The 14,220-nt window shown below is 36.8% G+C and overlaps 1 protein-coding gene across 1 annotated transcript; it reads right to left on the bottom strand.

Annotated features, from left to right (window-relative positions):
* Positions 1-11,069: 11,069 nt before the first annotated feature.
* Positions 11,070-13,972, bottom strand: LOC148875129 (cytochrome b561 and DOMON domain-containing protein At5g47530-like). Its single transcript, XM_088966663.1, has 3 exons — positions 12,159-13,972; positions 11,807-12,061; positions 11,070-11,704 (listed from the first exon to the last, which is right to left on the bottom strand). Exons 1-3 carry the CDS (start codon positions 13,326-13,328, stop codon positions 11,387-11,389), a joined length of 1,743 nt encoding a protein of 580 aa, XP_088822789.1. The 5' UTR covers positions 13,329-13,972; the 3' UTR covers positions 11,070-11,386.
* Between the last annotated feature and the right edge of the window lie 248 nt (positions 13,973-14,220).

Raw genomic sequence — 14,220 nt, 5'->3', positions numbered from 1 at the left:
GTTGTAGAAGGAGAGGACTCCCAGATCTTGTCAGAATGGGTTTCTACAAGCTGTTCAACCATTCTACAACTACGGCCACTTGATCTGATCAACCATTCTTTTCTTTTCTTTATTTTCTTTTCTGTTATTTTTATTTCTGCAATCTTTTAGATTTAATTCTTGTTTGTTTCTCTGTTTTGCATATTTGAATTTGTTTAGTTCAAGGGTAAGGTGTCTCGAGGGGTTCGAGGGTTGTAGAAAAGAAGGACGCCCGATTCTTGTCAGGAGGGGTTTTTGCAAGCTATCTGGCCAATTTGTAGATACCACCACTGGATCTGGATTCTGGATCATTTTTTTATCTATTTCTTTTATTTCCTTTGTTGATTCCTTACTTTATTAAATTCTGGTTTTTTTATTTATTATTTTGTTTAAATTCAAAACATTTAATTTCAGTAATAATAAATTTTATTTTCGTATTTTTTGTCATTCCTGATTGCATTCTCTTGTCCGGATCTAAGTAGATATTAATTTTTCACTTGCTTCCCTGTGGATACGATCCATTCTCACCCATTTACTACGTTAGTAATTGTTTGAGAAACGGAAAAAATTATAAATGTTTAAACTGGTGTTTCAGAGTGTTTAACGACGCGCTTTCAAACACACCACCTGTCTCAGTACTTTAGATTGAGTGATATTAGTTTCTAGGAGATTATTAAGCATGTTCCAATATTTATGGGTGATTTCTAGACCTATTTCAACTTTCTAGGTCAGTTGTTAGCAATTTCTAGGTGTAATTACTTATGTTTTAGCATTAAAGGGGTTTACTTTTGATAAACTTCTTGAAAGAGGTGGTAGTAATGCAGTTTAAAAATCAAGGGGAAAGTGTTTTTGGGGTTCATGGTACTAGAAACATGACTGAGAACACATTTCAGATTACCACTATCAAATTTAATGGATCAAATTACTTGGGATGGGCTTAGTCAACCATTATGGCTATTGAGGGTAGAGGAAAACTGAGCTATGTGATGGGAAATGTAAAGGAACCAACCAAGGAAAACCCAACATATGTCAAATGGGAAAAAACTACTAAGGAGATTTGGGACATCATGAAAGAAACTTACTCCCAACCACTTAATGTTGCTAGGGCTTATGAGATAAAATGTGAAGTAAACAATCTTAAGCAAGGAGAAACCAATTTTAGTTTACTTATGTACTTTGAAATCTTTGTAGCATGAAATTGATCACCTAGAGACAATTGAGTGGGAAAATCAGAGGGATGCACAAACCTACAGAAAACAAGTTGAGACCAATAAGGTTTTTGAATTCCTACTTGGTCTGAATTCAGAATATGACATTGTGAGGCAATAACTCCTTACCAGGGAAAGTGTGACCTTGTCTCAAGCTTATTCTTTAGTGCACAATGAGGAAAGTAGGAGAAAATATATATTGCAATATCAACCTACGAAATCAGTCTTAGCAGTAGTGAAACCAAAGTTTGAGGGTGACAAGGAGATGGATATGAAAGAGGATAAGAGGAAGTTAGTATGTGAATATTGCAAGAAAATGAAGCATACCAAAGACACATGTTGGAAGTTATATCCACATCTAATTCCAACAAAGCTTAGAGAAAAAAGGGGAATGCTAATATGGCTATCATTACTGATGGTGCACCCTCATCCAGCACAAGAGCCACATTCCTACATACTTTGGCTACTGCCTGAGCTGCTCTGGCTCAGTTGGAAAGTGAAATTGGCAATTCAACAACCCCATCTCAACCACCAATTACAACATCTACTACTCCCACTTTAGCATTTGCTCATTCAGGTACAAGGACTTCAACATATCATGCTATAGCCTTAGGTAACAATGGACCTTGTTGGGTTATAGATTTAGGTGCATCTGACCACATAACTGGCCGGTTCTCACTATTTACTACTTATTACTTATTTCCTGGCAAAGACAAAGTGTCTATTGCTGATGGCTCCCTTGTTCCAATTTCTAATAGGGGAGACATTAAATTATCTAATGCCATCTCTCTGTCTTCAATTTTGCATGTTCTTAAACTTAGTACTAACTAGTTTTTAGTTAGTAGCATTACTAAAAGGTCAAAAGTTTTCAGTGACTTTCTTTCCTAATCGATGCATTTTTTAAAATTTGGAGATGAGAAGGTGATTGGGATTGGCCGTGAGATGAATGGAATTTATCTACTTAGAAGGAATTCACATGGAGAAGATAGTGAAGTTGGGAGGTCTTTTGTTTCTCAATCTGTGAGTCAGATTATGCTCTAGCTTAATCAGTTATGGCATTTATCATTTAGGTCTTTGAAGAGTTTGTTTTACAGTTTCTTTGAGTTAGTTCAGATGTATAGTTTGAAATGTGAATGTTGTGAACTTGCAAAACATTATAGAACAACCTATTCTTTGAACAATAAAAGAAGTACCATTCTTTTTGAAATTGTGCATATTGATGTTTGGGGACCACATCACATCACTGTTATGGGAGGATACAAATATTTATTGGTATTTGTTGATGTCTATACTTGATTTTCATTGGCTTACCTTATGTGTTCTCGAGATGAGGTTCATACCTTGACTCGGATCTTCCATCAGATGGTTTCGACCCATTTTGGGTTCAAAATCAAAATTTTCAGATCCGACAATGCTAAATTGTATTTTGCAAAACCATTGGTTTCATATTTCCTTGACTGTAGAGTTATTCATCAGTGCACCCATTCCCATACACCTCAGCAAAATTGGGTTGCTGAGAGGAAGAATAGACATATATTGGAAGTGGCTAGAAGCATTATGCTCAACTCCAATTTACTTATACGTTTCTAGGGAGATGCTATTCATACAACTGTGTATCTCATTAACCGAGTTCATTCATGGGTCATAGACATGAAATATTCATTTACCCTATTATATCCTGATAAAGAGATGTTTACTATTCCCATTAAGACTTTTGGATGTACTTGCTTTGTTCAGATCCTTTGGCCTCATTGTTCCAAATTTGATCCTAAAGCATCAAAATGCATTTTCCTTGGGTATGCACAAACTTAAAAGGGATATTATTGCTATAAACCTATCACTGGGAAACAATTTGTTTGTATGGACGTCATGTTCTTTGAGGATGTACCCTATTACCTTAAAGTTTCTTCTCAAAGGGAGAGTAGTGAAATGGGGTCTCATTCTTCAGAAATCCCCTTACTTATCCCAATCACTGAAGGGGAGTGTAGTGAGGAGGGTTGTCAAAGGGGTCGAGATTTGAGGGTGTATCACAGGAGGTGGAGGCAGATAGATTTCGGTCATCAGTAGTCCAGGCCAACTCCAATTTCCTCATCGGCTCCAGATCCAGGTACTACAATTCCTTTATCCCCCATTACAAATGAAATACCTTCCATTGTTGAACCTTCTCCTCCTCTATTGGATGATCTTAATCTTCCAATTGCAGTCTGTAAAGGGAAGCGTCATTGTACCTCATCTATAGCTCATTGTATTTCCCAATTTTTGTCTTATGATCATTTATCTCCATCCTATAAGTCCTTTTTAGCATCTATTGCTTTTATTTTCATTCTCAAAACAATGCAGGAAGCCTTGTTAGTACTTGAGTAGAAGGATGCAATAAAGGTAAACATGAATTCTCTTCTAAAGAACAATAGATGGGAGTTAGTTGATCATCCTTAAGGGAAGAAACCAGTTGGTTGTAGATGTGTATTTACAATGAAACATAATGTTGATGGTTACATTACAATGAAACATAATGTAGATGTGTATTTGCACCAGTAGAAAAAATGAACACTATTAGAGTTTTACTATCCATTGTAGTTAATTTCTCATGGCCATTGTTTCAGATGGATATTGAAAATGCCTTCCTCAGTAGTGATTTGCAAGAAGATGTATACATGGAGTTACCCCCTAGATTTTATAGTGTAGAAGCTAGTTATAAGGTTTGTTGACTTAATAAGGCCTTATTGAAGGGATGAGATATCCATCATATGGACGACCGAATCTTGCGGAATAGAATGGGCAAATTTCAAAAATTTTTCTCCATCATACCGAGAATTGATTTCCCTATTTTAGAAAAATCATATTTTTCAAGGATCAATCTTGAACCAAGAACCGAACCAGATCTGAACAAAAGTAGTAGGAGAGGGATATACCTGATACGGAGAAACAATATCTCCCAATGGAGGTGTTCACACCCAAGGAAGGAACCAAAAACTGCTCCCACTAAAGATGGCGCGGTGTAGGATGGAGCAGAATCAACAGTGTTCTTCAAAAGAACAAGATCCTTCGCAAGAATCAGCTGGATGGCACATGAGCACTACTTCCAATCAGTCCTTCCACAAAGGACTGATATCAAGATCCAATCTTGATCACTCCTACTGGCAATAGGAGATCGAATTGGCAGATATGGCAGCGGCAAGAAAGAATTTTTGCAGAGGTTTTGAATTCTTTCTTCTGTGATTTCAGCTTTGAAGAGGATGGGAATCTCATATCTTCTAAAGGCTGCCGCCCCCTCCTTTTATAAGATTAAAGGGATCAGCTCCTAATCCCATTAGAAGTTGCTGATCCAAATCATATTTGGATCAGAATTTCCTTTAAATGGTAAGGGTAAACCCTTATCTTATCTACAGATTAGATCAGCTCCCTCCTAATCCTATTAGGAAGTTTCCAGATCTAAATGTAATTCAGATCTGGACTCTCTGAGTGGATAGAGTTAAGACCCAATCCTATCTGCTAATCTAATCTCAGAATTTGTCCCTTATTAAACTTATCAAATCAGCCCAATTCGAAATGGGCTTTAGGCCCAATAAGATTATGTGCTCACTTAGCCTTCCAAACTGCTGCCCAGTTGGGCTTCCTTGTATGGCGTGGGACCCAAACATTGATATACACATCAGCCACATGGGTTCAACCTAGCCTTTGTTATGGACAGTGCACCCCTTGAAACCCATTACATCGGCTCTATGGGCCCAACACTTACCCTAAGTGGTCCCTGGGCCAAGCCACCTTGTAACACACAGGGATTGTGGGCAGATGCAAGATTAGCCGATCAGGTATTATCCTCAATGTCTTACACTTAACCTCTTAGCCCATAATGATCAAACACTGTCTGACAAGAGAGGACCTCTCCCTCGGCTGCAAGGAACAGTGCTGCACTCTCTACTCACATAGATCCTGGGAATTAAAACCTTTTTGCAAATGGTTGGAAACCATATTATATATATACTTTTATATCTCATATAAAATATATTTTGCAAAACAAATCTCGATGATTGAAATCGGTTGCCGGTAGTCTTGGTTTCCATCAGAGAGAGTGCATCCCCGATCATTACTTTTGTCCGACAAAGGGGATGATCCTGTCACTACGATCGCCCACTCAGATGAATTCTCAAACTGTCCCAACATACCCAGGTTTTGACCCCGCTAAGGATCTCACTGATTGGCATATCAAATACAACCCAATTTGACACCTAGTGCAGTATCATACTCGAGTCTAGGGGTCAGGTGTAACTTTTCAGTTTTGCCCATCAATCTCCAAGGTCCAGGGCAATGTTGGAAATTTGGTCCGGTTCAAATATTCAATTAATCCTACATTGCATGTACCTCGGGTCTCATCCTGGTGGCTGAGACAGGCCATCCCAACCGACTTGACGGCACATCAGTGTCAGCCTTGTTAGGGTAGATCTTCCCAGACTGACCCACTGGCTGTCAGCGTTCTAAACCAACACAAGTCTTATAAGTGTCCGATTTAAGGGTATTACACAGAAATATACCACAAGAACATGAATCAAATATGTACTTTATTCATTTACAATAAATTTCATAAGTACATCAAACTGATTGGAGCTAAGGGCATACAAAATTGTCTAGCACTTATATGGACTGAAGTAGTCTCCCAAAGCTTGGTTTGATAGATTTAGACAAGCCCTTAAAAAATTTGGCTTGCAAGCTCAACTAGATCACACCCTTTTTATTAAGAAAATGGATTCCTCCTTAACTCTACTTGCTGTATATGTGGAAGATATTGTAGTGACAAGGAGTGATACCTATGAGATTGACTCTCTTAAGCAACTACTTCATCAAGAATTTGATGTCAAAGACTTGGGAAAACTATGCTATTTTTTGGGCATTGAGATAACACAGTCTAAACATGGGATTTTTGTTTTCCAAAGGAAGTATGTTCTTGATCTTTTAGACGAAATTGGGAAGCTAGGTGTTAATCCTACTGACACACCTACTGAACAAAATCATAAGATCAGTGTAGAAGGTGGAGAGCCATTTGAAGATAACGTTATGTTTCAACGATTGGTTGGGAAACTACTCTATCTTTGCCTTAATGACCACACATTTCTTATACAACTAGTGTTATTAGCTAGTATATGCATTCTCCCAAAACCACTCACCTACTTGCAGTTGAGAGGATACTGGCTTATTTGAAGAGATGTCTAGGTAGAAGTATACTCTTCAAGGATAATGGTCACATGTAAATAGAAGTTTACACAGATGCTGATTGGGTTGGGTGTATTGATGATAGGAGATCTACCTTTAGATATTGTACTTTTGTAGGAGGAAATCTTCTCTTTTGGAGAAGAAACAAAATGTTGTTGCTCGCTCAAGTGTTGAAACTGAATACAGATCTCTGGAAAATGGTGTAGCTGAAGTGTTATGATTGATATCTCTATTTGAAGAGCTGGGTATTGCTTATGAGAAGCCCTTGATGCTGTATTGTGATAATCAGACAGTTATTAACATTGCCCATAATGCAATACAACATGACAGAGCTAAGCATATTGAATTGAATTAACACTTTGAATTGAATCAACACTTTATCAGAAAGAGAGCTGCTTCTCAAGAAGTATGTCTTCTATATATCGCTACCAATATGCAGCTTGCAGATCTCTTCACTAAAGCAGTTACAAAGACCAAATTGGAGTCTGACTTATGCAAGTTGGGAATGACTAATATCTACTCTCAACTTGAGGGGGAGTGTAGAGATGTAGAACAATAATGTGACCCCCATTGTTGCATGTCTTTTTTATATTGTTGTTAGTATGCTAGTTGGATTAGTTGGTAGTTATTTTCTGTTATTTACAGCTTATGTAAGCAGTAGGGGTAATACTAGTTTTTACCTTGTTTTAAAATCATTAATATAAATGGTTGAGTGGGGCGACAATCTCAGTTATGACCCACACTCTTCTCTAAATGTTTTCTCCTCTTCGTGTTCTCTCTTTTTCTTCTCCTCTTCTTCTCTTCTTCTTCTTTTATTCTCTGTATTCTTTCTTGTTTAATTCAGATTTAAACTAAGACTGATTGTAGTCTTATTAGACAACTTTTATCAATGATGGAAATGTAATAGAAAATTTAATGTCAAATTAGAAATCATACTATTTTTCTTTTTGGGTGGTGGGATAGTGATTTGGGTCCAATGGATTAATTGATAATAGGATAGTTAAATAATAAATTTTTAAAAAGTAATAAAAAAGTGCATGTAATCAAAATAATATATAAAAATTGGGTTTGACTATGATATTGAAAAGATATGATATCTAAATTTTTTACCAATCAATTGATATAAAAAACATGGTAGCCAATTAGATGTTATTTATCAAAATTCATGGGTGGATTTTGATTGGTCACAACTCTTTTGATACCATGTCTTTCTCACATCATAAATTTTTATATATTAATTATGTCAAACAAGAAAGAAGTGTGATAAGTAAAAAGTATTTATATAATGTAGATGGAGTATATAATTTAAAATTGATCCAAAAGCAAAACTATTTTCCTATTCAAACTATGGGTCAATGATCCAACTTATCAAAGAAACTCATGATGTCATAATTAAAAAATAAATATTTAGAAAAAGATAGAACACAAAAAAGAAAAGTATAGAATTTTGTCAAAAACATTTAGGAACATTTCCAATGTTATATATTCATCATTTTAAATAAAAAATATTTTTATTTTTGATAGAAATGGAATATAAATTTTAATAATAATAATAATAATTGTTATTGTAATTTAAAATTTCCATTGCAATGCACATGCATATTTACTACAAGTATTTAAGTTTATTTTTAATCATATTATTACTTTTGTTAATATTCAATTTCTATCTTAACTATGATATATCTAAAATTCAAGTAATTAATATGAAAAAAATTTCTTACGTGCGATGCACATGCCAGCTTAACCACTAGTTATATCAATAAGCTTGAACACATATATGTGATACTCTTTGGATATGCATGATTATAGTAGAAAGATATGGATACGCTTGGATACGTTAAAGAAACTCTTACAAATCCCACAAATGCATCAATAATATTAAATCTAGGGTTGAAATAACTAAAAATAAGATATAAATACATAAAAAAATACACACTTTAATAGTTTATATGAAAAAATACATTACAGGCAAGTGAGAATCCGTAATGAGTTTCACACATTATATGTCAATATTTAATGAATCATTGTTTCCTTGTGGTTGTTATAACTCACATGTAAAATAGTATCCAGCTTTCCCAACCAGAAGTGCGGTGTCATGTTTAGTATCTGTGTTGCAACTTGCAACCACCGTATTATACTGAAAAGAAATCGTCCAAGACTTCAAATATTTAATTACTTTTCAATTAATTCTGTTAGTGTACAAGTGACGCATCATGATCATCTGTCATGTTTTCAACCCTTAAACTCTGAAAGAATTAGAAGGGCTCTTTGCCTTCAATTTTTGCTGTGAAATTTGAGGGAAATTGAAATCTGCCTTTAGATTTACAGACATAATTACACAGTTGATAGTTGCAATATAATGGATGCCGATTATGCTTACAAAAGTCAAAACAACTGCAGACCTGCAACTGAGGCTAAGTGTGGAAAGAATACAAATACAAATATACAGTGCAAATACATATAAAATAATACAAATTATAAGGTTTTGCACTCTGTATTTGTACTCCTTTCAAATAAGATTGAAATTGATCAATTAATTGGAGACAACTTACAGATTAGAGAAACAGCGTATTGAGTGGATAATCATGCTCATATGTGTCTAATGAAGTGCATGCAGATGTACAAACCAAAGGTAATTCCTCAAGTTTAGTGACTATTTAATATTAATATTTCATATGAAGTTTTGTCCCTAGAGGCTTAGTTTGGAAGGAGTATAAATACAAATATTTACTGTGCAAATACATACAAAATACAAGGTTTTGCACTCTACATATTTGTATTTGTACTCCTTCCAAACTAAACCTAAGTTTATCGACTTTCTCTTGGGCTGCAACCTGCAGCGGCAAATTAATACTCTGTTTTGATCATCTCTGATTCCCTTATGGCGATTCAAGCATTATCTGGGGAATGATAATAGTATGGACTGCAATGTTTCTCAGATTGACCAATAATTTCATGTTCATTTTTCAGATTTAGGTGGGGACTAGGAAAATTTTATTTTCCTGGGTACCACTTACCCGGGTAAGTGATACCCATCTCCTAGGTGGTTGAATAACTTTCTCACCTAGGGGGAAAGTTGCTAACACTTGAATGGGACAAAAATGACCCTTTTAATAATGGATTTTAATGGCTAAAATGGTCATTACCTTATTTACCTAGGAAATAAAAGAACATGCGTAAATGCACTTATTCGGATAAGTATTGCACAGGAAAAATTTACCCATGTAATTACATTTACCCGGATAAGTAACTTACCGAAAAACAAACAGGACCTACATGTAGAGATTCACAGGATTTCCTATTCAGCATGTTAAAAAGTATATATATATATATATATATTTGTTTCAAGAGCCTCCCAATAGATGGTAGACCCGTCTAATGTATTTTGGCTTAATTATGAATGAATAGTTTCTTCACCATGCAAAAAAAAAAGGTATCATCCAAATGGTAACCATTAACCAATCGACTGGATTCATTCAAAATCACTGACTATAAAATAATTTTCCAGTATCACAGGAATTTCCAATTTGAACATAAACAGTAAGTCAGAAAAAGACTTATTTTTCCAAATATATGGAGTTGGTTACATGAATTCTGTTTTTCCATTTAACTTTGTACACTAAAGCTTGAAATTGAATCTTGGAAATATGTTTGTTTTGCTCCTCTGAAACTGTAGATATAATATAAACATTACAATTTTTGTACAACAGTCTTTTTCATGGATTTAGTAAACTATGGCAAACCCATGGTTTCACTTCAACTGTTCAATCAATTTAAACTAAAATATATGCAATTAATTGTTTCTATTAATATCATAGCAACTTGGTTTAGGTCCCCTCCCTTTATTGCAGACCATGTGAAAAGTGGAAACCACTCACCGGTCACTACTTTAAAGGGACATTACTTCTTCCATCAACATCATACTCTCAACTACATGAATTGTTCTAGTGATAGTGTACTACTGTCTTTTGGAGTCGTTTGAATCTGCTACAAACATTTATTTGGATGCATTTTCTTCTTCTCCTTGTTGCTTCAGAAGTGTCTCTCTTGGTTGAGTCAAATACCAATAAACTTCAGAAATGGAAGCTTAGGCTTAGTTTGGGAGGAGTACAATTACAAATATATACAAAATGCAAGGTTTTGCACTCTACATATTTGTATTTATACAAATTGTTAAGACAGGATGAATGACTTAAGTCTTCAACCCAAACCCAGGATTGTAGACAGATGTGAAATTCAAAACTGTATCATTTACCTCAACCTAAATTCTTATTGTAGATTGTAACTTGATCCCTCCATATTAATTCATCTCCCGATTTTGTTTTAGGGAAAATTCTCGATTAGTATCATATATTTGGGTCTAGTATCACTTTGGTTCCCAAACTTTAAAATGTGACAATTCAATATCAAACTTTTAAAATGTGACAATCCAGTATCTACCATTAACTAGCTGTTAATCAGCCGTTAAATGACATTTTAAATCAATTCAACAATGTTCATTGAACATATACAGAACCCATCAACCCATCAATGTTGTCTGATTTAGACCGGACTGGACAATTGAACGGGTGACCCAGTGAGCATTCCAGTTTTCTGTATGTAAAAATATAAAGTATGACATTTGGGAAATGGGAATTGATAAAAGAAAAGAAATATTCCTCTAGATAAAGCAACATGGAGCATACACAATACACAAGGGAGAGAAAAATACATGCATCTCCACCGAGTTCCCAAACTATAATACTCTAAAGAAAGAATTGCTTCTACTTCTAGCCTAACAACCTCCCTGAATATATAGGTTGTATAAGAACCACCCTAAAAAATAAAACAGGCAATCAAATTAATACAGAGGAGTTACAACATGACTATAAATCAAATCAAAGAGCAGAGAAGAAGAAAAAAGAAGTCTGTGAAAACAGAGACAGAGATCGGGCCAGCATCTCTCTCTATCTCTACACCTGTTGAGGCCGAGCACCATATCCATTAACCCCATTTGCTCCATGGTGGGACTTCTCAGAATTCCTCGAGCTTCTCTTTAGAACTATCTTCCATGTAATGGCCTCCAACAGCAAAGCATTGAAACCCAAGAATGCAATTATCCCAATGTATGCTCTCTTCCAGTTCTCATTATCAAGATCCAATATGTCGAAGCCTTTGAAGATGTTGACGACACTAAGGATGATGACACTGTAACCAATTGAGTGGTGGTAAATGTTCCAGTAGAATCTGTACTTGTGATCCTTCTTGGGTCTCAGAAGCAAGGCAAAGACCTGTATATATGACACAAGACAAGAAGCATCTGTTAGAAGGTTTTGATTTTTAATTTAACATCTTGGTTCATCATCTACAATAGATAGAGCAACAGCATGTACCTGAAGAGTGCCAAGGCAGAAGAGGACGATCCCTATGTTCCTGTGGGCACGATGCACAATGCCGGAAGAATCACTGCCGAGTTTGATTCCAGTAGCCCATCCGGCAACACCAACGATGTAGGCAGAAGTCTGGCAAGCAACATGAAGGTAAAACCATGCCGGATCTGCAGACTTGAATACCTTCAAGTATCTTGCTATGATGGCACCGAGAGGCATCAACGTACCCCAACTGACGGCATTTAATACTCCATGAACCTGATATCCAGTTGGGTTCCAGAATTAGTCCTCAAGAGTTTGAGATTTGATTAAAATAACTAGAGAAGTTTTTTTAGGGAACTAATTAATCACTTACATTCCTCCTCCTCCTGATTGAGTTCCCTGTGGTTGTCGCCTCTCCTGAAAGTAAATTCAGAGTCGCTCTAGAATTGACGTTGTCTCCACTGGTTGAATGACTGGAAGGAGTATTCTGACTAAGTGGACCCACTTGCCAGAGGTGATTCACAGTGGGGCTGTTGTTGGGTAATTGCAGAGTAGCAAAAATTATCATCTCTTCGTTAGAATAAGTCGCCGATAAATCTGAGACTTCAAAACTAAGACTCCCCTGCTCCAGACGGGTACTAAAGCTAGTCACAGGTGATGTGTAAGCAAGGACGGTGCCGTTGGAGTGCTGGTAAGCAACAAGAGACTGTGCTCCAATCATTTCAGTCGAGCTTGGATTGATAGCCCAAGCAACCCAATTAGAGGAACTAACGCCGGTGTGTCTATAGGCGATTCGGAGGGTTCCAGATGATTCATCGTAAGTCCAGTGGAGGAAGGAATTCAAGACGGGAAGACTAGTGCAAGAACTGAACTGCGTATTACTGGAGAAGGAATAGCTTGAGCAGGCTTGAGCAGAGGACGAAGGGTTCCCTGTAGTGTTGTTCTCCGTCGTGGTGGTGTTCTCTGTGGTTGTTGCCCCTCCTGAAAGTAAATTCAAAGTTCCTTTGGATTTGACGTTGTCTCCACTGGTTGAATGAATGGAAGGAGTATTCCGACTAAGTGGACCCACTTGCCAGAGGTGATTCACAGTGGAGCTGTTGTTGGGTAATTGCAGAGTAGCAAAAATTATCATCTCTTCGTTCACATAAGTCGCCGATAAATTTGAGACTGTAAAACTAAGACTCCCCGGCGCCAGACTGGTACTATAGCTAGTCACAGGTGATGTGTAAGCAAGGACGGTGCCATTGGAATGCTGGTAAGCAACAAGAGCCTGTGATCCGATCATGTCCGTCGAGCTCGGATTGATAGCCCAAGCAACCCAACTAGAGGAACTAACCTTAGTGTGTCTGTAGGCAATTTGGAGGGTTTGAGATGATTCATCGTACGTCCAATGGATGAAGGAATCCAAGACGGGAAGATCATTGCAGGAACTGAACTGCCTGTTGCTGGAGAAAGAATATCTTAGGCAGGTTTGAGCAGAGGACGAAAGGAAGAGAGAAATAAATACACATAAAAACAGCACAGGACTGAAAACTCTAGCCATGATGAACGGTGTGGTCGATAAACGAGAGAATTCCGAAGTCCGTAGATTGTGGCTTTATTTTATGGTTCCCTCTGTAGGCCTACTCAGTTTCAGGATGAAAGATTCTTATTGATTATTACAGTAGTAGAGATCCCAGTTGGAATTGTCCCCCAAAAAAATAAGAAATGGAAAAAGAAAGAATTTCGTCGGAGAAGAAAAACCCAAACTCCTCTGTAATCTAAAAGACGGAAACAAAACAGGAATTCAGCGTACCCAGATAAGATCAAGAGCTGGAAACCGGTTTTAAGAATCAGTGCGTCTCCAAAGATCCTGGAATCGATCAATACGGGCTTTCTCCTATCAGGGTACGAGAGAACCTGAAGCTGTCTCAAAGTTGAAGGAGTTCACATATGTGGGAAGAGAAGGACCAAGGATGTGAGGGAGAAAGAGGAGGGCGATAGGGTTTATAAAAGAAAAAGAAGCAAGGCTGTTGACTGGTCTGAATAGAAAGTTCCATTTGAAGAGAGAACAGAGAAGAAGGCTCTAACATGCAATGGTCATGGGGGGAGAGGGCTGAAGGTAGAAGGTAGAAACAGTCAGGAAAGTCGCTCCTGCTTCATTATTGGCTTTATTATATTACTATTTATTTAATTAATTCCTGTAATATCTTTTCCTTATTGGGTCTTACTTATTCTTAATAACCTAATACCTAACCACTTTTTTCTTGTTTTCCCACCTGTGCACTCCGTTCAAATTGGACGACGAGAGAGACAGGGAGAGACTTGGAAAGAGGGATTTTCAACGAAAGTCGGCTTGGACTAACTCAGGGTCGGGAAGTTCCGCGTTGTATACTATACATACATACATGATACATGCATGGACTTGTTAAGTTGTTTCTTTTTGCTTTTTCAAT

The sequence above is a fragment of the Nelumbo lutea genome, chromosome 1 (genome assembly GCF_056320005.1).
Source record: "Nelumbo lutea isolate HS-2025 chromosome 1, American lotus-T2T, whole genome shotgun sequence".
Lineage (NCBI taxonomy): Eukaryota > Viridiplantae > Streptophyta > Magnoliopsida > Proteales > Nelumbonaceae > Nelumbo > Nelumbo lutea.
Note: the sequence above shows the minus strand (reverse complement) of the source record. Positions and strands in the feature narration are given on the sequence as shown.

What these genes read in the sequence shown, in the direction of transcription:
- LOC148875129 (XM_088966663.1), bottom strand. Translation starts at nt 13,328, where the DNA reads ATGGCTAGAGTTTTCAGTCCTGTGCTGTTTTTATGTGTATTTATTTCT. An exon ending in CAATCAGGAGGAGGAGGAAT is followed by an intron (nt 12,062 to 12,158) that starts GTAAGTGATTAA and finishes ACTGGATATCAG; the next exon opens with GTTCATGGAGTATTAAATGC. An exon ending in TCTGCCTTGGCACTCTTCAG is followed by an intron (nt 11,705 to 11,806) that starts GTACATGCTGTT and finishes TCATATATACAG; the next exon opens with GTCTTTGCCTTGCTTCTGAG.